Source organism: Elephantulus edwardii, unplaced genomic scaffold (assembly GCF_000299155.1).
Source record: "Elephantulus edwardii isolate Elephantulus edwardi_28Jun2011 unplaced genomic scaffold, EleEdw1.0 scaffold00026, whole genome shotgun sequence".
Taxonomy (NCBI): Eukaryota; Metazoa; Chordata; class Mammalia; order Macroscelidea; family Macroscelididae; genus Elephantulus; species Elephantulus edwardii.
The window spans coordinates 4,117,620-4,143,466 of NW_006399776.1; the positions used below are offsets into that span (position 1 = coordinate 4,117,620).

General features: G+C 39.1%; 1 protein-coding gene across 1 annotated transcript in view; it reads right to left on the reverse strand.

Annotated features, from left to right (window-relative positions):
- STARD9 (StAR-related lipid transfer (START) domain containing 9) overlaps positions 1 to 23,520 on the reverse strand; it is a 124,101-nt gene extending 100,581 nt beyond the window's left edge. The window contains exons 1-3 of the mRNA XM_006883214.1: positions 23,498 to 23,520; positions 22,101 to 22,170; positions 19,652 to 19,768 (exon numbers count right to left, since the gene is read on the reverse strand). Coding sequence (XP_006883276.1) covers positions 19,652 to 19,768; positions 22,101 to 22,170; positions 23,498 to 23,520 — 210 coding nt within the window. The remainder of the gene's footprint in view (positions 1 to 19,651; positions 19,769 to 22,100; positions 22,171 to 23,497) is intronic.
- Positions 23,521 to 25,847: the final 2,327 nt, after the last annotated feature.

Consider the following 25,847-nt stretch of genomic DNA (forward strand, 5'->3'; position numbering starts at 1 on the left):
CTTGGAGAAGGACATCATGCTTGGGAGGGTGGAGGGACAGCGAAGGAGGGGAAGGCCCTCTATGAGGTGGATTGATTCAGTGACTGGGGTAATCGTTATGGGAGTGTCAGAGACAGTGTGATTGGCACAGGACAGAGCAGAGTTTAGGGCTGTTGTACATAGGGTCACTATGATTCACAAGCGACTTGATGGCACATAACAACAACAACAACAACAAACAATATTTTGTTGTTATTAGTGAAATATGACTCATAGCAACCTCATGAACAGCCATCCTGAAACCTGCCCTATCCTGTGCCATTCTCATAATTTCTGATACTAAAGTCCATTGCTGAAGTCACCATGTCAATCTATCTCACTGGGGGTCTTCCTCTACTTCACTGACCCTCCATCTTTCTAAGCATGATATCCCTTTCCAAGGAATAGCCTTGCCTAGCTATGTGTCCAAAGTATGAAAGACAAAGGTTCATCCTCCTTGCTTCCAACACTGTGGCTGCACCTTTTTCAGGACATATCTGTTTGTTCTTATGGCAGTCCATGGGCTATTCAGTACTCTTCTCCAACACCACAACTCAAAAGTCACAAATTCTTCTGTCAACCTTACTCACTGTCCAGCTTTGTGATGTTTAGCAGGTGAATGAGAAGATCAAGGCCTGAATCAGGTGCACCTTACTCTTCAAACTGTTATCATTGCTCTTCAGTATTTTGTAGAGGTTCCTGACAACAGATTTGCCCAATGCTATATGTCTCCTAATTTCCTGACTGCTGGTAATAAAGGTGTTGATTGTTGATCCAAGCAAGATAAAATAATTGAAAACTTCAATCTTTCCTCCATCTATCATAATGTTGACTATTGGGCCTATGACTCAAGGTCATATTTTGACCTATAGTTTTAATTTTCTTGAGCTTCAATTTAAATTTGCACATGAGTAAGTAATAGTCTGTTACACAATTGGCACATGGTCTGGTTTTGACTGCAGATATTGTGCTTATAAAATTATTCTTTCCACAAATATAGTCAATCTGAATCCTGTGTAGTACATTAGGTAAGCTCCATGTGTAAAGTTACCATTTGTTTTTTTAAAAAAAAATAGTATTTGCTATGAATAATAATTAAGTACACAAAACTCAATCATTAGATTTCCAACCTTATTTCTGTCCCAAGTCCATACTTTCCTACTACCATTCCTTCTTCATTGTTTCCAACTTTTACATTCCACTCCCCAATAATTAATTACTAATGTGTCTTGATTCCAAGTTTGGTCAATTTCAGACTGCAAAGGTTGATAGAAACTCTCAATCTCCTCCTCTTTGGCTCTAGTTCTTGGTGCATATATTTGAACAATAATCTTATTAACAGGTCTTCTTAGTATGCATATGGATAGTATCCCATCACTCACAGCATTGTACTTCAAGATGGATTTTTAGCTTGTCTTTTTAACTGTGAAAGCAACATCATTCTATTTCAGTTTTTCATTCCCAGCATACCATGTGATTGTCTGATGCAAAGTGGCCCATGCTTGTCCATCTCAGTTCACTGATGCCTAGAAAGTCAAACATCATGAGTTCCATTTCATTTTTTTACAGCTTCCATTTCTCCTACATTTATACTTCATACATACATTCCATACTCCAATTATTAAAGGCTATTTGAAGCTGTTTCTCCTCATTTTGAGTGACTTTCAATCTGGGCTACACATCTAATACTGTAGTTTTGTAGTTACAAATGTTTTTCTGTCCATAGCATTTTCAAAGGTCCATTTTTTTCAGTAGTGGATAGCCATTCCTTCTACCTAGTCTAGCTAGGAGCTTTGTTGCAACCTCTCCACCATGGATAACTCTCTTCTGGAACCTGAGACACTGATGGCACAGATGTCAGTATTAGGGCATCCCCACAGCCAAACCCGTACAGTAGACTGACAGACAAGTGCTATACTAATAGGTGCACATAATAATACCCAAACCTATACATAATGTAAGATCTTAAATAATTGGCAATATGCAAATAATTCCTCTGTAACCAAATGGACAGATAGGTGTTGAGTTTTTAAAAGCAAATGGTAAAGCTAACCAAACACACAAATATCATGGTATAGGACACCCTTTTTAGACCACAACTGGGGTCCATGGCTGTATGACAGGATGGGGTCTTAGATGGGGGTATTGGCACAGACAGTCGCATAGATGGATCTTTAGTGCTGGTTCTTAGCACAGTGGCCCTAGTGGCCCTTGGGCATTAAGAATCTGGCAAGGCCAAGCCTGGCCTGGATGGCTGGCTCCCTGTCACCCACAGATCTCTGCTCTGCTGCTCAGGACCAGATGTAGGACTCCAGTTGCTCCTGCAGATGCCTGAAAACTTGTAGACTTTTAAAAACACAGAGAGAGCTCTGGTGGTTTAGTTGAAAGAAACTGTTCTGCAATCCCAAACGCAAGCAGTTCAACTCCACCAGCTGCTCCATGGGAGAAGAATGGGCAATCTCCTAGTGTGTGATTAACTACTTCTGAAAACCTGCTGGAAGGTCAGCTATGGATTGGTTCCGACTTGATCATACACAATGAAATACAATTTATAGGGAGCTCTGGTGGCCTATTGGTAAGAAACTGCTGCAATCCTTAAGTCATGTGGTTCAAATCCACCAGTTGCTCTGTGAGAGACAGATAGGCAATATCATCTCATGCAATTAAACTGCCTCTGAAAACCCAGTGGAGGGTCAGCTAGAGGTTGGTTCAGCTAGAGGTTGGTTCAAACTCAATGATACACAACAACAACATTTAATATGTGGGAGCTCTAGTGGCATAGTTTGTAGAGTATTGAATGGCTAACCCAAAGGCTTAGCTTCTACAGTGGTTCAAACCCACCAGTTGCAAGGAGGAAGAAAGACAGGAAGTTAACATTCATGCAATTTACAGCTTTGAACACTCAATGAAAGGTCAGCTATGAGTCAGAATTGACTCAACAACAATGACAGAGGTAAAAATATATGCTTATTTATACTTAGAGAATGACTGGAAGGGTACTCAAGAAACAATCTACAGATTACTGGTTACCTCTAGGAAGCCAATGGAAAGGTGCTGTAGTGAATTTTTTTCAAGTGTTTATATTATACCCTGCATTGTTTGACTCTTTTACAATTAGCTTGCATATCTTTTTTCAGTAATATTTTATAATAAGTAAATTAATTGGCTGATAATTCAGTTTATACAGTTATTCTCTTTCTGTTGAATGCAGGATTAGAGAGAAATTAGCCTCACTTCTATCCACTTTCATTTAATCCTTTTCAGAAGGTGCACTGAGAAGGAGCCTTTTGTTGGTCAGCTGGACAGACTTCCCCAAAAATGAGAAACCACTTAAATGATGCTGACAGAGTACTTGGACACAGGCTTACTGTGCAACTGTGTGGGAAAAGAATTTAGCACCTGACAAGATAGACCAGGTGGCTTTCTCTGAAGAGGCCTACTGTTATTCTGCTTATGCACACTTGCCTACTATGGTGAGCACATGAACCTTTTGTTCAAAGAATTGGTCTTCATTTTACATCCTCCTATTGAGAAGATTCTGCAAATCAGTTTTTCCAAAGATTCTCAAAGTAATCATTCCATCATTAATTGACAATTCTTTCAAACTCTGGAGATGAACCAAGGGTAATGGCAGAGTTGTAGTGTAACTTCTTGACATTGCAGATAGGAGCAGGAGAACTTTTGTTTAACTTCAAGGACAACTGTCTCAGGAACTCTTATCTTCATATTTAAAACTGCCCAGGGTCTGCAAACCATGTGTCCCATTTACAGATAACCTCTCCCCAGCTCAGACTTCTCAAGGACTGGTAAAAATTTCTGATAACTCTTAGATTCACAAAGAAAAACAATCCAAAAAGCTTCACCATTTAAAAAATATTTCTTTGGTTCTGTTGTTCATTTTTGTATAATTTGGCACCAAGAGCAAACAATAAGTATCAAGCATCTCTCTCTTTCATATTCTTCTATGACGGTGAAAGCTAGCTATTCTTTAAAGATTAAAAATCAAGTTACCAGAGAGGGGGAGAAAAAGTTAGATGAAGCCAAAAGAATGACCTTATTCCTTTAAAATTCAGCCATGGACATGCTTATGGAGTTGAGCAGCTGTGCTACTGGCAGAGAACACACTAAAATGAAATACTCATGGTAATTCCCTTCCCCCAACTCCAGCCCACAAAGCACCATCCAATTATTGCACACAAAGGCTTTCTCTTACAAACTTCTTCCCCTTCCATTTGTCTCCATCTTAGTTGAGAGAAATAGCACCAGTGATGGAATGTATACAGCCCTGCAAATATTCACAAGAAAAATCTTTGCTGCCCACATACTCCTCAGAGCACCCTGCACATACATGCAGTAGGGAAAGGGAGATGCTGACACAGAAACTCATAGGCATCAGTGCTCCAGCTCAAGCAACTGGTAAAACCTCGAAATGGGCAACCAGATTCAGAATTCTCTCATCTGCCCAACCATTAATTAAGCAACTAATCCAATAACCATATTTGATCACTTAAGTTATACAGCACCAGGGAAAAATGTAATTGCCTGGTGTAACACTGAAAACTTGGACTCTGGAGTCTCACAATTGAATTTGAATACGGATTCTATCAATTGGTTGTGTGACCTTAAGCAAACTATTCAATCTATGTGAACCTAATGCCTACCCATAAGATTAAAAAAATTCGGGGGAGGGAGTGGGCAGGGGGAAAAGTGCAACAATGAATGACTGGAAACCCTAAGTCTGTAAACTTTCATTAAAATTAATTAAAAAATTAATTTAAAAAGGGGGAAAGGATGATAAAAAAATTATAATATCTACTCTAAGAGAGATATCCAAAAATCTGCCCCAGCCCTCTCTGAGTTCGCAAATTCCTTGTCATCTTATTTTCTTCATTTTGTTTTCCTGTCCTTTTGTTTCTCCACAGTCCCTCTTTGGTCTCCTCATTTCACTCATCCTTCCAAGACTTCATTCACACTCTAAGTTGAAGAAATTTTTTTTCAAAAAAAGTGAGGTATTAAAGAAGTTAGGGCCATATTTCGCCTCTCCATTTCATCCCACTGCTTTTCCAAGGCAATATTAATGGATAACAAGTTTTTATCTTGTAATGAGTTACTATTATGTGCTGTTGAGTTGGAATGCACTCATAGCTGACCCTCTAGAGGCTGTAAATTACATGAGAGGAGATTTCCCATCTTACCCCATGGGACAGCTGATAGATTTGTTCCACATGCCTTTGGGTTGGGAGCACAACTCCCACTAGGCTACTAGAGCTCCTACTGTGAAAGGCTGGTGGCTTAATACAGAAATGTTGTTTCTCTGGCAGAAATATTTAATCATAGCCTGTTATCATTAAAGAGTCCATAATAAGGGGAGTTCTGGTGGCCTAGTGGCAAGGAACTGCAACTACAATCCCAGAGGTGCACGGTTCAAATCCACCAGATGCTCTGCCAGGGAAGGAGGGACAATCACCTCCTGTACCAGTCAGATCTGATTTGATGGTACACTCACACAAAAAAAATTTTAAAAAATTTTTAAAAAAATTAAAAAAAAATAAAGAGTCCATAATAATAGGAACTTCATATATTTTCAAGCCACCAAATGACAACTTCATCTTGACTGAATATTCAGGCAATACCGAGCCTGGGATTGTTATTGTTTTTGTCGTCAAGTTGCTTGCAACTCATAGAGACCCCATGTACAATAGCCCTAAACTCTGCTCTATCCTGTGCCAAACTCACTGCCTCTGACACACCCACTCCCAACACCCCACTCACTGAATCGATCCATCTAATCGAGGGTCTTCCTCTCCTGTGCTGTCCCTCCACTCTCCCAAACATGATGTCCCTCTCCAAGGACTGTTCTCTCCTTGTAACATGTCCAAAGTATGTCAGACAAAGCTTCAGAATCCTTGACTCCAAGGAGCAGCCCAGCTTCACCCTCTCCAAAACAACCCTGTTCTCTAAACAGTCCCTGGTATATTTTAACACTGTTCTCCAGCAAAACAGCTCAAAGGCATCAGTTCTCTATCATCCATAGTCACTGTCCAGTTATCTGATGCATAGGACGCAACTGCAAAGACTATAGCCCGGATCAGGTGCACCTTAGTCTCCAGCCTGACGTCGTTGCTCTTCAGTACTCTGAAGAGGTCCCTGACAGCTGACTTTCCCAATGCAATTCAGCTCTTGATTTCCTGGCTGCTAGTACCAAGGGTGTTGACTGTGAAGGCAAGCAAACTAAAACTGTTAACTATCTCAATCTCTTCACCATTCATACTGATGCTGCCAATTGGCCCAGTGGTGAGAATCTTTGTCTTCTTGATGTTGCACTTCAATCCATATTGAAGGCTACAGTCCTTGACCTTCTGTAGCAAGTGCTTTGGGTCCTCCTCAGTTTCAGCAAGCAGGGTTGTGTCATCTGCATAACACAGTTTGTTGATGAATCTTCCACCAATCCTGATGCCGTATCCTTCCTCGTACAACCCAGAGTCCTGGATGATCTATTCTGCATACAGATTGAAAAAGTATGGAGACAGAATACATCCCTGGCAGACCCCCTTCCCAATTTTGAACCATGCAGGGTCTCCTTGCTCTGTTCTGACAACTGCCTCTTGGTCCAAGTATAGGTTTCGCATAAGCAAAATCAAATGTTCTGGGATTCCCATTCTTCTCAGAGTCAGCCACAGCCTGTTGTGATCCACACAGTCAAAAGCCTTTGCATAGTCAATGAAGCACACATAGACATTCCTCTGGTACTCTCTGCTTTCTGCCAATATCCATCTAACATTAGCTGTAATATCCCTAGTACCACAACCTCTTCTAAACCCAGTCTACCAGTCTGGTAATTCTCTGTTGACGTGTTGTTCCAGTCATTTTTGGATAATATTCAGCAGAATCTTGCTTGCATGTGATATTAATGATATTGTTTGATAATTTCTGCACTCTATCAGGTCACCTTTCTTTGGAATGGGAACAAATATTGATCTTTTCCAGTCTATTGACCAGCTGGCTGTCCTCCAGATTTCCTGACACAACTTAGTGAGCACACCCAGGACAGGGCTGTTTGTTGAAATATGTCAATTGGTATGCCGTTAACTCCTAGAGCCTTGTTTTTTACCAATTTTTTCAGAGCAACTTGAACTTCCTTCTCCTTTTCTTGGGATTAAGTGAAAATAGAACATTTCCTTATTGGAATAAAAGGCCTTTGTGGCGTAGAGTTGATGTGTTAGACTGCCAATAAAAATTATACAAACAAGAGAAGAAAAAATAGATGAATGGGACCTTCTAAAAATCATATCCTTATGCACATCCCAAAACTTCTCCAACAGGGTAAAAAGGGAAGCCACAGACTGGGAAAAAATATTTGGTAAAGACATGTCAGATAAGGGACTTATATCTAGAATTTATAAAATACTCGAGTACCACACAAGATAAAGGTAAACAACCAAATTGAAAAATGGACACAGGATATGAATAGATGCTTCACCAAAGAAGATATTCAGATGGTGACCAAACACATGAAGAAATGTTCAAAATTCCTAGCTCTAAGAGAGATGTAAATAAAAACAACTATGAGATATCATTTCACCCTAGTAAGAAGAGCAAAATTTAACAGAACAGCGAACAACAAATCCTCATGAGGTTGCGGAGAAACTGGAATCCTTATTCACTGTTGGTGGGAGTGTAAAATGGTGCAATTACTATGGAAGTCTGTATGGCGCTTTCTGTATTTGTGAAGTATTATCAGCACTTCTCTGCATTCCTGTCTCTGAATCAACATGACTTAATTAAATGAGGGGTACTGCAATGATCTGACGCTTTCCTCTTGTTCCTGCTGTTCTTTTCGTGTGTGTGTGTGTGTGTGTGTGTGTGTGTGTTTTCTGTGAAGCCTTTTCAAGTTCTTAAAATCCTCAAGTTAAAAGTCCAGAACTGAAGAAAATATTCACAGAAGAATCTGTAACCCACATACACACATACCTCTCTCCTTCAAGACTCTTTGATGGTAGGCAGGCAACAGACATCCTGTTTGTGTTACTTGGTGTTGAAGGTTTTGAATAGTTTAAACAAATACTAAAATATTAAATATTAAAATCATATTCTATAAACTCAGTTTGGGATTCTATGGTTTTGGAGGGAAAATCTGCATATTCATATTTCTCTTTATTCTAAAAAAGCTACAAATGTTTTAGGCATTATGTTTTAGTCAAATAACAGACCATTTTAAAACAATGATCCCCCGGAGAATAGAAGTAATTGCTTTCTACCAATGGCTGGGGAGTCTTTTGTCCTTAGACATGGCTTTTGTTGACTCAGTCTGCACTTATTTTGAAACAGTCACTTAAAGTCCTTGCTGGGTGAGGCTGAGCTAATGCTCCTCACGGAAAGTTTCCCAAACACAATACACTCAAGCAGAGGACTAGTGCTCCAACAGATGTTCCTTACCAGGAAGGAGGGAGGGAAGCAAGTTTTCTAAGTGTAGTATGCTACTATCAGAAGGAATCAAAATCAGACTCAAAAGGGCCTAGTAATAAGAAGCTGTGCTGCAATCTCAAAGGAATGCAGTTCAAATCCACCAGCTGCTCTAGTGGGAGAAGGGCAGGCCATCCCCTCCAGTGCAATTTACCATGTCTGAAAACCCAATGGACGGTCTTCTGACTCATCAGCACATAACAACAACAAGAACAGTTCAGCTCTTATAAAAAAAAAGTACAAACTTTAATGCTCTAGTACTGTGATCACAATGGCACAGGGACCCAGACACATTCATTCAGTGTATGAGCATTCATACACTCATTAATTCAATTCCTAGTTGCTAAGCACTGGCTAGGCATAACCTTATTTCTTCCTTAAATAACTCTTTAAAACATATTAAATCTCTGCTCCAAAAAGTAGGATCAAAGAGGTTAAATAACTTGTCTGAAGTAAGTCAGCTATAAAGTACCATGCCTGAATTCCAACTTGGGTTTAATTTCAGAACAGAGGCAGGTTAATTTAACACTCAGATCAGACAAAGTAGGTCAGTTTTAAGGAAAAGCTTCATGGTGATGCAAATCTTAACAAAAGTTGAAAATACCATTTAGACCAATAATGATCTCATTTAGGGCGAACTGGTGGTTTGTTGTTGTTGTATATAATTAAGTCGCCTGGGACTCCTAACAACCCTATTTCTTTACAATAGCTCTGAAGCTTGCCTTGCCCTGAGCTAGTATCACTGATTCCGATACATTCACCTTAATTGCCCAAGTTACTGTATCAATCCATCTCATCTGCAGTTTTCCTCTCCTGTCCCTCCACCCTTCCAAGCATAATGTACTTCTCAGAAGTTTGATCTCTCCTGGTCACATGCCCAAAGCATGTGGGATGGAGCTTCAAAATACTAACCTCCAAGGAGAAACTTTGTTTCACCCTTTCCAAGACAGATTTATTTGTTTTCTTGGCACTCCATGGTATGTTCAAGACTCTTTTCCAGCACCACAACTCAAAGGCATCAATTCTTCTTCTGTCATCCTTAATCATTATCCAGCTCTCTGATACATAGCAAGCAATCGTAAAGACCATGGACTGGATCAGGCACACATTAGTCTCGAGACTGTCATCGTTGCTTCTCAGAACTCTGGAAAGGTTCCTGATAGCAGATTTACCTAATGCAATTTGCCTTTCTTTAAAAAAAAGTAGAATCTTCTCTTATTCAGAAAAAAAAAAACAAAACAAAAAACCCCAAACCAAAAAACAAAGTTTTGAAGGGTGTGGGTAGGGGAAGGTATCTGTCCATCCAGCCCTGCCCGATATGGTTTTGGCAACAATAAAGGATGTGGGGTAATGGTCCCCCCAAAAAATGGTGTATGTGTATGAGAAGGATAGGAGTGCAAGAGCAGTGGGGAGTGATGAGGAAAGGGGCAGATGAGGTCGGTACTGGGCAAGCCACACATGAGAGGCCATTTCATAACATTTCATGTTGATCAAACCACTGTGGACACCTTCTTTGCCCATCAGCAGGACAAGCATCTTGGCAGTTATGGTGACAGTAAGGTTGAAGGAAGGTTCTCCGCCAGTACTCATGGTGTGAAGATCCATGGTATATTTCCCATCCACTAGCAGTGAGTCCTGGATTACAGAACATTTCTGGCCCCAAGTGTCAGCTCATGCCTCAGTCTGGTGGGCGAGGGGCACACCATCCAGATTGCCGCAGGTCTTCTAGCTGTGCAGCAGCCCTCACACCACCGCAATCTGCCTTTTTATTTCCTGACTACTGGTGCCAAAAGTGTCGTGTGGAGCTGAGCAAGCTGTAACTCATAACAATCTCAATCTCTTATCCATCCATCATAGTGCTGCCAGTTGGCCCAATGGTGAGAGTCTTTGTCTTCTTGATGTTTAGCTTCAATTCCTATTTAAGACAGTAGTCCTTGACCTTCTGCAGCAAGTGCGTTGGGTCTTCTTCAGTTTCAGCAAGGAAGGTTGTGTCATCTGCATAACGTAGGGGGAAGAGGTGCATGAGTTTACACTCATGCTTGACTTTATGGGAATTAATTTTGTGTTGTGGATGTTCTTGATGGGGAGAAGTCTTCTTTGTGGAGTATTAGAGGTCAGATACGGCTGTCCCCACACTGCCCTTGGTCTTCTTACAATTTTGTGTACAATGGGGTAAATTATATAGATCTAATATATTTGGAGGCAAGGATGATGAAGCTTCATCTTGCATACTTTGGGCATATTGCTGGAAAGGGTACTCCTTGGAGAAGAACTTCATGCTTGGAAAGGTGGGGGAATGGCAAAGTAGGGTCAACCAGGTGGACTGACACAGTGACTACTGCAATGGGCTTGAGCTATAAGTTGTACTCAACTCAAGGGCACATTAAAAAAATAGATTTGGGGAAGCAAAGGTGGCTCAGTAGAATTCATGCCATTCATGAGGAAAAGCTGGATTCTTAGCCAATAAACATAATGTAGTCAGTCTCTCTATCCATCGATCAATGGAAGTGTTTTGTTTGCATGCTGTTATGATGCTGAACAGGTTTCAGTGATGATTACAGACAAGATAAAGCCTAGGAAAAAAGGACTGTCAATGTACTTCCAAAACTGAGCTATTGACAACTTGATGGATCACAGTGGTCTGATCCACAATAGAGCATGGGAAGAACAAAGGACCATGCAACATTTCATTACATTTCATCGGAGTGACTCATTGAGGGTTTACAAGAGATTCTGGAGAATGAACAAATGAGATGATGAACATTTACAATGTATCTGGTTATCAATAGCTAATAATAAAGATGCTATTATCACCAACATAAAGAGAGCTCTATGGGCCTGGTGAATAGAAAGTTATGCTATTAAGTCAAAGGTGGGTGATTTTAAATCCGTGGCACTCAGGCCTGGTTTTAATTGTTTTTGGTCAAACATTCTTCTAAGTGGGATAGCACTGGTCCGTCCATTTGCTGTTAAGAGGTAACTCATGGTTGCTATAATGCTGAACACTGTGCATCAAATGTGATAATGATTACGCATGGTGGACAGTGTTTGGTGGAGCTCCTCGATTAAAACAAGCTTGGAAGCAGGAGTGGCATCCACTACTGAAATAGCTTGCCTCTGGAAACTCTATGAACTTGGAGAAATGATGAAAGCTATACAATTGTTCAGGTCTTTTGTTCATAGGCTCACTACGAGTCATCTACGACTCAACAGTACTTAACAATAACAACAACAACAACAATATTATCAGCAATATTATAGATTAAACTTTTTACAAAAATTTTTATTTTATTAATTTTAATGAACATTTACAGATATTTTGGATTTTCATTCATTTATTGTTGCACTTTTCTCCCTGACCAGCCCTCCCCGCTCCCAGTTCGCTCCTCTCTTTGAAAAGTAAAAGAAAAATTCCTTCTTTGGTATACAATCCCCCCCACACCCCTCCCACTGCCCCAAGTACACCCCACTATGCAACCTTAATTCTGGACTCTTGTGATAACCATAATACCCTATCATATATCGCTTTTAAATTATTCTCTCCCTCATCTGTTTCAATGCAGTATACACAATTTATCCAGTTTTTCTCAGTCTTACCCCAACCCTGATGTCAGTCCCATTCTACAACAGTGGCAACATGCAGTATTTGTCCTTTTGTGACTGAGATTCTTCACTCAGCATAATGTCCTCCAAGGTCACCCATTTTTAATAATATTGCATGAGTTCCTTGTTTTCAACGCAGCATGGTATTCCATTGTGTGAATATACCATAGCTTCTCTATCCACACGTGTGTTGATGGGCACCTGGGTTGTTTCCAACTCCTTGCTACTGTGAACAAAGCCGCGATAAACATGGGTGTGCATGTATCTGCTTGGATGTCAGTTATGGTCTCTTTAGGGTATATTCTCAGTAGTGGAATTGCTGGGTCAAATAGTATCTCTATTTGCAACTTTTTGAGAAAGCGCCACACCACCTTCCACAGTGGTTGCACCGTTTTATACTCCCACCAATAGTGAATAAGGGTTCCAATTTCTCCACGACCTCGCCAGCATTTGTTGCCTGCTGTTCTGTTAAATTTTGCTATTCTGACTGGGGTGAGATGATATAGATGTTTTGATTTGCATCTCTTAGGGCTAGGGATTTTGAACATTTCTTTATGTGCTTGTTGGCCATCAGAATGTCTTCTTCGGTGAAGTGTCTGTTTATATCCTGTACCCATTTTTCTATTGGATTATTTACCTTTATCTTGTTGTGGTACTCAAGTATTTTATAAATTCTATATATAAGTCCCTTATCTGACATGTCATTCCCAAATATTTTTTCCCAGTCTGTGGCTTCCCTTTTTACCCTGCTGGAGAAGTTTTTGGATGTGCATAGGGATTTGATTCTTAGAAGGTCCCATTCATCTAATTTTTTCTTCCCCTGGTTATAGATTTTTCAGGATACTTGGAAGACTGTTTATGTTGTGGGTTAGGACTACTAGAGTTCTTCCAAGCTTTTCCTTAATGAAGTTTATAGTCCTTGGTTTTAGTCCTAGGTCCATGATCCACCTTCAGTTGGTTTTTGTATACGGAGTGAGGTGTGGATCTTGCTTGAGTCTTCTGCAGATAGTTTTCCAATTTTGCCAACACCATTTGTTAAAAAGGCTGTCATTTCCCCATTTAACTGATTTAATCTCCTTGTCAAAAATTAGTTGACCATAGGTAGATGGACAGATTTCCGGGTTCTCAATTCTATTTCATTGATTTACGTGTCTGTCATTGTACGAGTACCATGCTGTCTTAACCACCACAACAGTGTAGTAGGATTTGAAATCAGGGAGTGAGATGCCTCCTACCTTTTTTCTATTTTTAAGGAGTGCTTTGCTTATTTGGGGCTTCTTTCCATCCCAAGTGAAACTGGAGATTACCTTTTCCATCTTGTTGAAGAATGAGATTGGTATTATTATTGGGATTGTGCTGAACGTGCAAATTGCCTTTGGTAGTATTACCATTTTCACAATACTGAGTCTTCCTATCCATGAGCAAGAGATAGTCTTCCATTTCTCTAGGTCTCTTTTTGTTTCTTGTAGTAATGTTTTATAATTTTCTTTGAATAGATGCTTTGCATTTCTGGTTAGATTCACTCCCAAGTATTTAATCTTGTAATTCACTATTGTAAAAGGTATTGTTTTTCTTAGTTCAGGCTCTGTATTCTCTTTGTCACTGTAGAGAAATCCAACTGATTTTTGTATGTTGATCTTGTATCCTGCTACTTTGCTGAATTGGTCAACTATGTCCAATAGTTTTTCTTGCTGAGTCTTTAGGGTTTTCTAGGTATACTATCATATCATCTGCATAGAGGGATAATTTTACCTCCTCTTTGCCAATTTGGATACCTCTTATTTCCTTCTCTTGTCTTATTGCTATCGCTAAGACTTCCAATACAATACTGAATAAGAGAGAGGTGAGAGTGGGCATCCTTGCCTAGATGATACTTTTATAAGCCTATCAATAGCATTTACAATAGGTGACTTCCTTTCTAGTGGCACTTGGCTGTTGACACTTATTCTGGTAAGTCACTACTAAGGATTGGGACATGCCAGAAGCACTGAGGAATCATAATCTTGAATTGACCCTTCAAGGCTGTAAAAGAAATACAAAAACAGAAGTAGCATGGTACAAGACAATCAAAAGACCACAATGACAAAATAGGCCCCAGTGTCTCTTAGGTATTTACCACCTGTTGCTGTTGTTGCTAGTTGCCATCGAGTTGAGTATGATTCACAGCAATCCTATGAACTACGATCTAAACCTTGCCCTATCCTGCACCATCTCACCATCTCTGACAGGCTCGAACCTACTGTTATAGTCACAGTGTTAATTTGTCTTCACAGAGGGTCATACTCTTTCTCCAACTCTCTAACTTTTCCAGCATCCTATCTTTTCCCAAGAATAAGTCCCTTCTCATAACAGGTCCAAAGAATATGAGATGAAATTTCCCTATTCTAGCCTCTTAGGAGTACCATGGTTGTATTTCCTCCACTAAAGATTTATTCTTCCTAAAAATTTTTTTATGATTAATTTTAATGAAAGTTTACAGAGACTTTGGATTTTCATTCATTCATTGTTGCACTTTTTTCCCTGCTTACCCCTCCCTCTCATTTCACTCTTTGAAAAGTAAAAGAAAAATTCTTTCATTGTTATACAATCATGTTATACAATCCCTCCCCCCACTGCACTATGCAGCCTTCGTTCTGGACTCATGTCATGACAGTAATACCTAATCATATATCCCTTTTAAACAGCTCTCTCCTCCATCAGTTTCAATGCAGTCTACGTTATTTATCCCCTCTTTCTCAGTCTCCCCCCAACCCTGATGTCAGTCCCATTTTACAACAGTGGCACTATGCAGTATTTGTCCTTTTGTGACTGAGATATTTCACTCAGCATGCTATCCTCCAGGGTCACCCATTTGTATTATTTCATGAATTCCTTGTTTTTCAATGCAGCGTAGTATTCCATTGTGTGAAAATACCACAGATTCTCCATTCATTCGTTTGTTGATGGGCACTTAGGTTGTTTCCAACTCTTTGCTATTGTGAAGAAAGCAGCGAGAAGCATTGGTGTGAATAAAGATTTATTCTTTAGTGGCCCACAGTATAGTCAAAATTCTTCAACAACACAATTCAAAGACATTGATTCTTCCTCAGTCTTTTGCATTCTTTATTCAACCTTCAGATGGAAAGGTTGTTGTTGTTGTTATGTGCCATCGAGTCACTTATGACCCATACAACCCTATGTACAGCAGCTCTGAACCCTGCCCTGTCCTGAGCCAGTCTCACTAATTCTGACACACCAACCTCCACTGCCCCAGCTACTGTATCAATTTATCTCATCCAGGGTCTTCCTCTCCTGCACTGTCCCTCCACCCTTTTGAGCATGGTGTCCCTCTCCAAGGAGTAGTCCCTCCTGGCCACATGCCCAAAGTATATGAGATGGAGCTTCAAAATTCTAGTCTCCAAGGAGAAACCTGGTTTCACCCTCTCCAAGACAGACCTAGTGTTTTCCTGGAGGTCCATGGTATGTTCAATACTCTTCCAGCATCACAATTCTAATAGAGTAGAATAACAGACATGGCAACAGGCTAAGCCCATAAATTTGGAAACACAAATCAGGAGGAACAGTTGTAAGCAGAAACTAATGACTGGAATGTGGAATGTGAGAAGAATGAATGCAGGAAAACCTTGCATACAGAAAGTAAAGAAGTCTTCAAATATTACTAAAGAATATCAAAGACTATATAGCCTTCAATATGGGGAAAATTTTCCTTCAGATAATGGAATATTCTGAAATGTTGTTTTCCTGGAAATAACAGCAGTTCTTCTTTCATACCAGGAGTCCTAGGAGTAAGAGAAACTATTCTACAGAAACTAAGTCACTCATCATTTCTAGTTAGAGTAAGGACTTCCAAATCATGAGATTCTTTCTGAGAGAGAGGATTTAGACAAATGACTTAAAGGAAAAAGAGCATGTCAGTCAAACAGCATAAATAAATCCCAAATGCATTATGGTAAATGAAAGAAGTCAGACAAAATGGCTACATCCATGCTATACGATTTCACTTAAATGACACCTGAGACAAAAATATAAGGGCAGAAAAAAATATCTGTAAGGACGGGGTAGGAGGAGAGGGTTTGATCACAATGGGTCATGAAGGATTGTGGGGGAGTGATAATTTCATATATTGTGGCATTAGTTATACAATTGTATTTGTCAAAACTGGTAAAACTATATGAATTCATATGAATTTACTATATGTGAATTGTAACTCAATGAAATGGATTGCTTTTAAAATGTTAGAAATGCTACAATGAGGCTTTTTTTTTATTTTCAAAGAGGATGAATTAGATTACATTTCATTTGTTCCCCAACTCAAGTCTTATGATTTTATGGTATTCTACCTCTGGTGACTTCAGAGTCACAGAAATTAGAGTTAAGACTGAGCTCCAATTTCTGTGGTAAAGCACTTATATTCTCTGATCAGATCATATGGATCTGGGTCTTGCCACCAGTGGGGACCTAGGGCTCTCTCAGCCTGTAACAGAGGCTCACTTCCATTTCTCAATTGTCTCGACTTTCCTTCAGACCGATGAAAGCCACAGATAATTAATAAGCAAGACGGAATAAACTTCAGGAGACAGTGGCTTTTTCTTTGCACAGACTTCCTGTCTGGATCCGATCTGATCTTTCTACTGAATTTCAAATCAAACAACAAAATATTTATGAATTCTCCTATTCTATGACTTTCTAGGCTTCCATTAGATTACCTTTTATATATTTAAACTATGTCAATGTAAAATTTAAGCCTCATACCCAAACTTGCTATTTTTTAATACACACACCCCTCCTGGATTACTGATCCATCATATAGTATAGAAGATATGTCATTCTTCTTATGTAAAGAAAACATCTGGTTATACTATGACCACTGAGACTGAAACAACCACTGAGAATGTTCACACTTTCTGCTAATAGAAATAAAACCATCTTCTATGATCAAATGTGTTAACAGTAGTAGACTGTTGGAGGAGTCCCATCCTCTTTGCATCAATTCCTTTTTTGAAGGATATCAGAGGATCAGTCACAAATACCAGTAATTAGATAACTCACACTTGAAGACTAAGATAAACTCTAGAGTCACACACTGTAGTACAATTTACAGCCAAACAACAGACCCAACTATAAAATGAACAATAACATCCGTTAGGTACTCAGCCCTTCTCAGAACACTCAAACACAGGATAACAAAAGTAGCAGGTAGGAAGAAAAAGGATGGAAGGATGGAAACAAGAACTATAGAAAGATAAGAAAAAGAGTGATGATATAAAGTAGGGACTGCAATCAGTGTCATAAAACAAAGTATTGATAGGTGAATGGAACACCAATTGGTTTTGTAAATTTTCATTCAAATCACAATAAAAAGTTTAAACAAAAATTAAAGGCCACAATACAAGTCTGAATTTGTCAGTACCTCATATTCAAAGGACAGAGAGGACTTTGTAGAAGCCAGGAAATGTCCATACTGCCTTTTTATGCTGCATTCACAGTAAGTACATTGTGACTATGAAAGTTATATGCTCATATCAAGGGGGAAGAGGCCCAGAGTGGGGGTATTATTTTGATGATTTCCTCTCAGAAATAAAGAATGACATTTCAATGACATGAAACTAATCAACTTCAGAAATCCCTATCAACAGAAAATCAGTATTGCCTCTTCTATGTCACTTAGTGTTAAGGAGTTATGCTCTCAACCTAAAGGAACATGGTTCAAATCCACCAGCTGCTCTGAGAAAGATGAACAATCTCTCATGGGATTTACAGCCTCTGAAAATCCACTGGAGGTACAGCTATGAGTCAGTTCCAAGTAGACATCACATAACTCATACTTGGTAACATTAATTATTCCTTTGGCAAAATTAGAAAGTTTCACAAACAACTTAAGAGAAGAACATTTTTACCTTTTATTTAAAAGTATATATATATATATATATATATATATGGTAATGAGTAATAATTGCTCAGAGTTATCCCAAAAATATTTCTATTTTCAATGGTATTGACTAAAAGCACATTCCTACAGTATTCTTTTATAAATATGAAGCTATTCACTCTTCAGTGGCCAAGCAAATGACTTTTAAAATTTTAGGAATAGATTATTCACAGATACTACCCCTGTGGATGGTAGGGTTAAGGCCACTGTCTATAAGTACAAAACTAAAGAGGTAAGGCTTTCTGGCCATCATAAGAATGAACACATGATTTTCTAGTGTTAAAACCAGAACATCTTACCCAGTAAACAATGCTTCTGCTTCACGGAAACAAAGAGAAAAATCCCAGAGATTCATCTGGCCAGACATACTGCTTCAGAAACCTGTGAGAGAGCTAAGGCAGGACTATTACAGCAAAGAATGCCTACATTTCGCATAAAGACCCTACAGGGATAACCAAGAATTTCAGCAAAGCATTGATTGGTTCTCTCAATCCTCAGACCTCTGATAAATGGATCTCACCACCTACATACCTTTAAGGCTGGTAGGCTAATTGTGTGAGCCTTTCAGTTGGCACAGAAGCATAAGCATACCCTAAAGATGAAAGAGAATACTAGCCTCTAGGATTCCTGGGCCCTTCTCCTGGATATGGTACAAAGCCAAGTGTATGTTGACTTAGGTGAGCCCATTCATCCACCACAGGAGCAAATGCTACTTGAAATAAACTGTGTACCATGAACTCATGTTGAGGCCTATACCTAAATGGACACTAGTCACTCCTATACTCTGAGCAAAAAGTATTCCCTATCCCCTTTGCTCTTTCTGATCTTACTACTATTTCTAAGATCAAAACATTACTCGCAGATATGAAGAAATTGGAACTCTTATACACCACTGGTGAGATTATAAAATGGTACAACCACTCTAAAAGGCAGTTTGGCATTTCCTCAAAAAACTCCACATGGAATATATCCTAAGAAAAACAGAACTGAGACACAAACAAGGATTTGTACACCAGTATTCACAGCAGCATTATTCACAATCACAAGAACATGGAGACAGCACAACTGTCCAACCACAATCAAATGGATTGAGAAACTGTGGTATATTCATATGATGGACTACGACCCAACACTCAGGTGCAGTTATTTAAAAAAAATACTACATAACTTGGGAGAGACTGGAGAGCATTATGCTGAATTAATTCAGTCTCATAAGGATAAACACTGCCTAAGTTCATTATTATAAGAATAGAAGGATAATTAGTAAAATGTGTATGGGGGGGGTCCATGAGAAGAAGGGGTAGGAGCAGAGGAGGGTAGACATGGGGGAAATCACAAGGTCACACAATTTGGTGGGTGGAGGGAGGGGTAAAGGAAAAGGGAAAGATATGGCAGGGACCTGAAAAGATGGGGTAACAGTGGGATTAGTCCAATGGTGATTAATTTTCTAAAACACAATGTATGGGAATGAGTGCATGAAACACAATGTGAATGGAGGAAAGTGTGAAATACAATACATACAAATTTTGTACACAAACCAATATAAAATAAAAACATTACTAGCTTCTGACTGAAATACCATAAGTATTTATTCTGAAGAAATGAAAAAAACAAAATTAAAGTGACAAATGCTATTACCACATCTTGAGATGCATACTGGGGGTCTTCTGGGTTGACTGACCAGTAGCAGTAATCAAAGTCGAATGTTACAACCTTCTCCCGGGAGTTCCCAAGGCCATCTGGTCGACTGTCTACCTAAAATCAAACAAAGGATCCAGCATCATCTGTACTGTAATCATACAATCTGCTAAGAAGTACTTAATTCCTCTCTGCTGTAACTAAAGAACTCTGGATTGTTCATGTCCATGCTTACGGTATCTACATGACATAGAGAAAAGATAACCTTTCCCCATCTTATAAGGTACAAATATAATTCCAGAAAACTAGTTTTGTCTGTCTACCTGTAGTCTGCCTATGTATGAACCAGCCATAGAGTGGCTTGAGAAAGCAAGCCTTTCTCTGGGCATTTTTCTATCACTATCATTTCTCATCTAAGTACCTCTGCAGAGGCTACTGGGGGTGCATGAGTAGTTAAGCTCCTAGGCCTGACAGGCTCCATAATCCTATGGCTTGCACAGAGATTTCTATCCCAAATGAGAGAGAAAATGAATTAAAATAGAAGAACAGGAGCCAATCTAATTGCCACAGATAGATGAAAACAGACTAGATTTTAGAACTGTACTGATTTCCAAATATTGGATATAATGGGATCAATCACAGAAACATCACCAAACCAATGGACTGGAAAATTGTGGTGCGTTCATACAATGGAATATATGTGGCATTCTGGAGCAATGATTTTGAAAAATACTATATAACTGGTGAAAGGCTAGAGAGCATTATGTTCAGTGAACTAAGTCTCAAAAGGACAAATACTGGTAAGATTACAAATACTGCAATATTCTTCTATTGTAAAAATAGAAGGATTACTAATAAAATGTGTATAAATGCCCAAAAAAGAGAAGGAAGGGGCTGAAGACGCAAAGGGGAAATCACAGGGTGACAGAGTTTTGTGGGTGGAGGGAGGGAATTAAAGAATTAAGAAAGATCCAGTCGGGATCTGAAAAGACAGCATAATAGAGGCCATAGATCAACAGTGACTAATTTTATAAGGCACAATAAAATACAATGTGAATGAAGGACTGTGTGATATACAATGTATATGAATAGAAAAAAATATGCTTTAATTATAAAAAATAAAAGACAAGTAATAGTAAGAAACAAAAAATTCAACCCTAGATATAAAGAGATCATCCTGGTATGAGCTATCTTCAACTAATAGAAGAATGAGGCTACTAGAATGACTAAGAGATTATTAGTAGTTGACTGACCTCTGAGAAATAAGGAGTCAAAGAGGTGTGTAGAAGGTAGATTAGAGATTGAGTTTGACCAGGATTTATTCATAAGAACCAAAAATATGAGTTCCCAGAAGAAAGAAATGGAGTGATTAGGCAACAGAGCTAAAAACAAGACACAAAGAATAAAAGGCTCTTTGTCCCTGGGGAGCTTCTGCTGAAAGTCTGACAGGTCTCATTCTCTTTTTAGCAGAGAATTACTGAGAAAATGATCACATCAGAAGTAACACAGGTACCCTCACTCTTGTCAGTCAGCTTCCTCAGCCCTCAGGAATGCTAAGTACCACCTGCAAGTTGACTACAGCAGTAGTCATGTAGTCAATTTCTGTCTCTTTCTACTTTTTAAGGCCTACACAGTGTTCTACCAGAATCCCTAATATCTTCTGTGTTCCAGTGACCGGAAAAATGGGAGTGAGGAAATGAGTCTTAGTAGGGGTGGGGAAAGGAAGTTCCTTTTGTCTAATTAAGAAGCAAAATTCAGGCATATAAGTGAAAAAATATGTAACAAGAGTTAAGCTAGAGACTATCTTCTGGAATCCTGTATCTCATATGGTAAAAATGAATCTTACATTAGTCAGATGCCTACTGAAATCCTTAATAATATCTCTAGATTAACTGCTATCAACTGAAAGGTTTGGACAAAGTCTAATTGGTGGTCTCATAAAACACAAAAACAAAACCAAAACAGACAATGCCTTTAAGTTCTGGTTGACCCTCTAGCCTTCTTAGGCGGTAAATGTCTAAGAGAATACTCATCTTCCTCTCACAGAGCTGCTGGTGGATGTAAGTTTGGGAGGTGAACCTTCAGGTTAGCAATATAATTCTCTATGGGATGGACCACTAGAGTTTGGTAACGAGTGGTCAGTTAAATATACTCATGGAATGCCCTCAGTACACAATAATTAGCCATATTTCCCACATGTTTATTTTCAAAGCAGCTGCAGACCACATTCCCAAATGACTGCACTCTGCTTGACAGAATTTATGCTGTAGCAGCGTCATCCTTTACACTTCCTGTTTTATTTTTCTTTTTGCTTTATGGTTAGTCCAAGCTATTCTCACAATTCCTCTTATTTCCACTTTCCTTCTCCCCACTTCTGCTCTAGACACATTAATTTATATACCTTCATTCCAGAAGCCCTCAGTGGAAATAAAAACAATTTTAGGCTTACCTTTAAATTCCTAATTTTTGCCACTTTGCCGTCAACTTCCATAATAAGTCTTTCTCCATTTTTGGTCTCCCTAGAAACAAGATCCAACCTCATATGAGAAGAAATATTTTTCTTTTTTAATCAATAAAAGAGAAAGTGAAAGTAACCAGTCCTAGTAAGACAAAAATGTCTACCACCACTGTTCCATAAGAAGAACATCTCCAAAACTACCTAGAAACAGACTCATAGATGGGATGCTCCCCTATATCACTACAACTTGGTGTTAGAACAGTTAACAAATTCAAACTCATTGAACTGGCACCAACACATATCCAATCCCACAGTGGGTTTTGAGGTTGTAAATCACAGAAGAAGACTGCTTATCTTTCTCCTGTAGTTGCTGGTAGTTTTACTCTGTCTTATAGGGTCACTGTGAATTGGACTCAACATGATGTCAGTGAGTAAATGAGTGTTCGTAAGGCAATAATCTTTATGGAAACAGACTTTCATGTCTTTATCCCTTGGAACTAATTTGTTAGTAGCTGAGTGCTTAATTACTGTGCCACCAGGGCACCTCATAGTGAATTTGGTAAGAACCTGATACCCAGAACATGAGTTGGAGTTGATCTGATGACAACAAAAATAATACACAGAATGTTTAAGTGAATCTTTTTTTTTTTAAGTGAATCTTAAAGCTCAACAACAAAATACAGGTGACCAAACTGAAATGCAGTCAGAGGACTTTAATAGATATATATTCCTCCAAAGAAGATATAAAGATTGGCCATTAAGCACATGCATAATGCTCAACATCATTATTTTCTAAGGAGAAGCAGAAAACAGGACTTGGTAGCACACGGCCATGACTGTCTCTCTATAAGGACATGAGGGAGTAAGAATAACACAGCTGCTCACTGCCCCAGAGCAGAAAGCAGATAAAGAGCCAGTAACCCAGCCTGATGGTGTCTGTAGAGCCCCACCAGTAGCAAGAGGTTCATTTGTTCATTGCTGACTCACAGACTCACAAGGTACCAACAATGAGGTTTATTAAAGAAGGAATCTGGAGAGTGGGGGAGGCAGAGAATACTAATGCAAATCCAAGCTCAGTCTTTAGCCCAACTAAGGCACAACTAACTACTCAATAAATCCAGGTTCCGATTTCAGTTCAGGAGTCAAATCCAAATCATTCATCAAGGTTTTCCTCAGAGTAGTTATAAGTCAACTTCTCCTTCAAACATCCAGAGAACAGCCAAACCTTTAACTGTGGCCAGCACAAATGCAAGATGCCTCAGGTCACAGTTTCTCCACAGCAATGCCACAGTCCCTCCATAACCAGGGTCTTGCCGCAACAAACCTTGCTCTCCTCAAGTCTTGCCGCTCTGGTGGGAAGCACTCTTTCTCTTATCCTAGCCCCACACCTGTTGATGATATGCAAGACCATGCTGATTTGCAAGGCCATGTGTCTGCAGTTAAGGTAGCTGGAGACCGGAGGCAAAATGGCTAAAAAAAAAGGCCAACTTTTAGGGTAACACCACAGATCCACACAGTCAAAAATGCCTTTGCATAGTCAGTAAAGCATAGACATTCTTCTGGTATTCTTTACTTTCAACCAGGATCCATCTGATAACATCAATGGTATCTCTGGTGACACAGTCTCTTCTAAATCCTGCTTGAAATTCTGCCAGTTTCCTATATACGTACTGTTCTAGTAAATTTTTAATAATCTTCAGTAGTATTTTGCTTGTGTGTGATATTACTGATATTGTTTGATAGTTTCCACATGCTGTTGGGTTAGCTTTCTTGGGAATAGGGACAAATATGGACCTGGACAAATATGAACAAATCAGCTAGCCAGACAGCTGTTTGCCAAATTCCCTGGCAAAGACTGGTAAGTACATCCAAGGCTACATCTGCTAATCTAAACTCATCAAGTTTAAAAGGCTATAAATCTGAAAAGAAGCAGACTACCTATTTTTCTCCTGTAGAGTGGTAAATAAGTTTGAACCATGGACCTTTCAGTTATCAGCCTGACACTTAACCCCCTATGCTACCAGGGTTCCTATTGAAGCTCAACTGGCAATTATATGGTTGTTATGAATCAGATTCATCTTGACAGCACTGAGTTTATGGGAAATTCATCTTTAAGGAGGTAGGTAAGTATTCAGCTGCTAACCTAAAGGCTGGAAATTCAAGCTCACCAATAGATGGACAAGAGAAAGAACTGGTGATCTTCCCCCTACAGAGTACAGCAAATAAATCCTATAAGGCAGTGCTATTCCATCACCTGGAGTTGCTCTAAATCAGAACCAACTCTATGGCACTCAACAAAAACAAAAAAGCAAACAAATTCACCATAAGAGGCCTAACCCAGGTGACTTAGGTATCTAAAGCCTAAGTTTAATGGTATACACTCCACTGTAGATACAAACTTTTTCATAATGTAGTTTCAACCACAATGTGGTCAAGGTCAAAATGTTAACAAATACAAATGAAATTCATTAACACTTCCTTTATTCCATAAAATTTATCTGTTAAATGACTTCTAGCCAGGAAGTTGATGTCCTTGGTACAAGCAGTCAAGAAATCTAAAGATTGGACTGGAAAAATCTACTGTCATGGGTTTCTTCAAAGTGCTAAAGAGTAAAAATGTCAATTTAAAGCCACAGTGCATCTGATCCAAACCATGATCTTTAAAATGACTTCTTATGGATTTGAAATTGGAAAATGAATTAAGGATGATAGAACAAGAATCAATGACTTTGAGTTGTGGTGCTGGAGAAGAGTACTGAATATCCCATGGACTACCAAAAGAACAAACAGGTCTCGGAAAAAGTACAACCAGAGTGCTCCTTGGGAGGCAAGGATGGTGAACCTTCATCTCATACTTTGGGAATGTGTCAGGAAGTTTCTCTACTTAGAAAAAGATGTCTTGCTTGGAAAGGTCCGTGTAAGAAAGAAGACCCTGAACTAGATGGATTGACACAGTGACTGTAACAACGGTTTCAAGTGTACAGAGATGATGAGGAAGGCATAAGGCAAGGCGGGGTTTTTAGAATTGTTGTTTGTTGAGTTGCTATGAATCGTAGCGAACTTGAAGCCACATAACATACAACAACGAAGCTGAGAAAATATTTACTTCCTTTGGTTTCCCAAGATGTCATTTTAAGGATTCTAGGGAGAGTGAGACAAGGAAAGACTTACTGATTTTTTTCAACCTTTTTAAAAAAATTTGCATACAAAAATCTATATATGTTTCCTTCATGTATACGGTTTCATTCATATATTTTTTATATATAATTTACATACATTGTTGTTGCTGTTTTAGCAAAACATACCCAAAAAAGATTTATTAACACGTTGCCGCAAATGACGGTAAGACATAAAAAAAATTTAAAAAATGTGTTTCCAAGCACGGTTGTCAATTAAAAGTGTGTGGCAACATGTTAAGGTAATAAGACAGAGGCACAGCTTGTGAAAGGTAGGCCACACTAAGAGTTAAATGAAAAAAGGAAGAGGGGGGAAAGGGCAAAAGGACCCCAAGAAAAAGAGGTGAACTCAATCCTTACAGCATGCTGTCAGCAGAAAATGAAGGTAAAAGAGCTGTACATTGTGAGAGGTTTTCTGTGTTGTTGTTGTTGTTGTTATGTGCCGTCGATTCGCCTGCGACTCAGAGCGACCCTATGTACAACAGCCCTAAACTCCGCTCTGTCCTGTGCCAATCGCACTGTCTCTGACACTCCCATCCCAATTATCCCAGTCACTGAATCA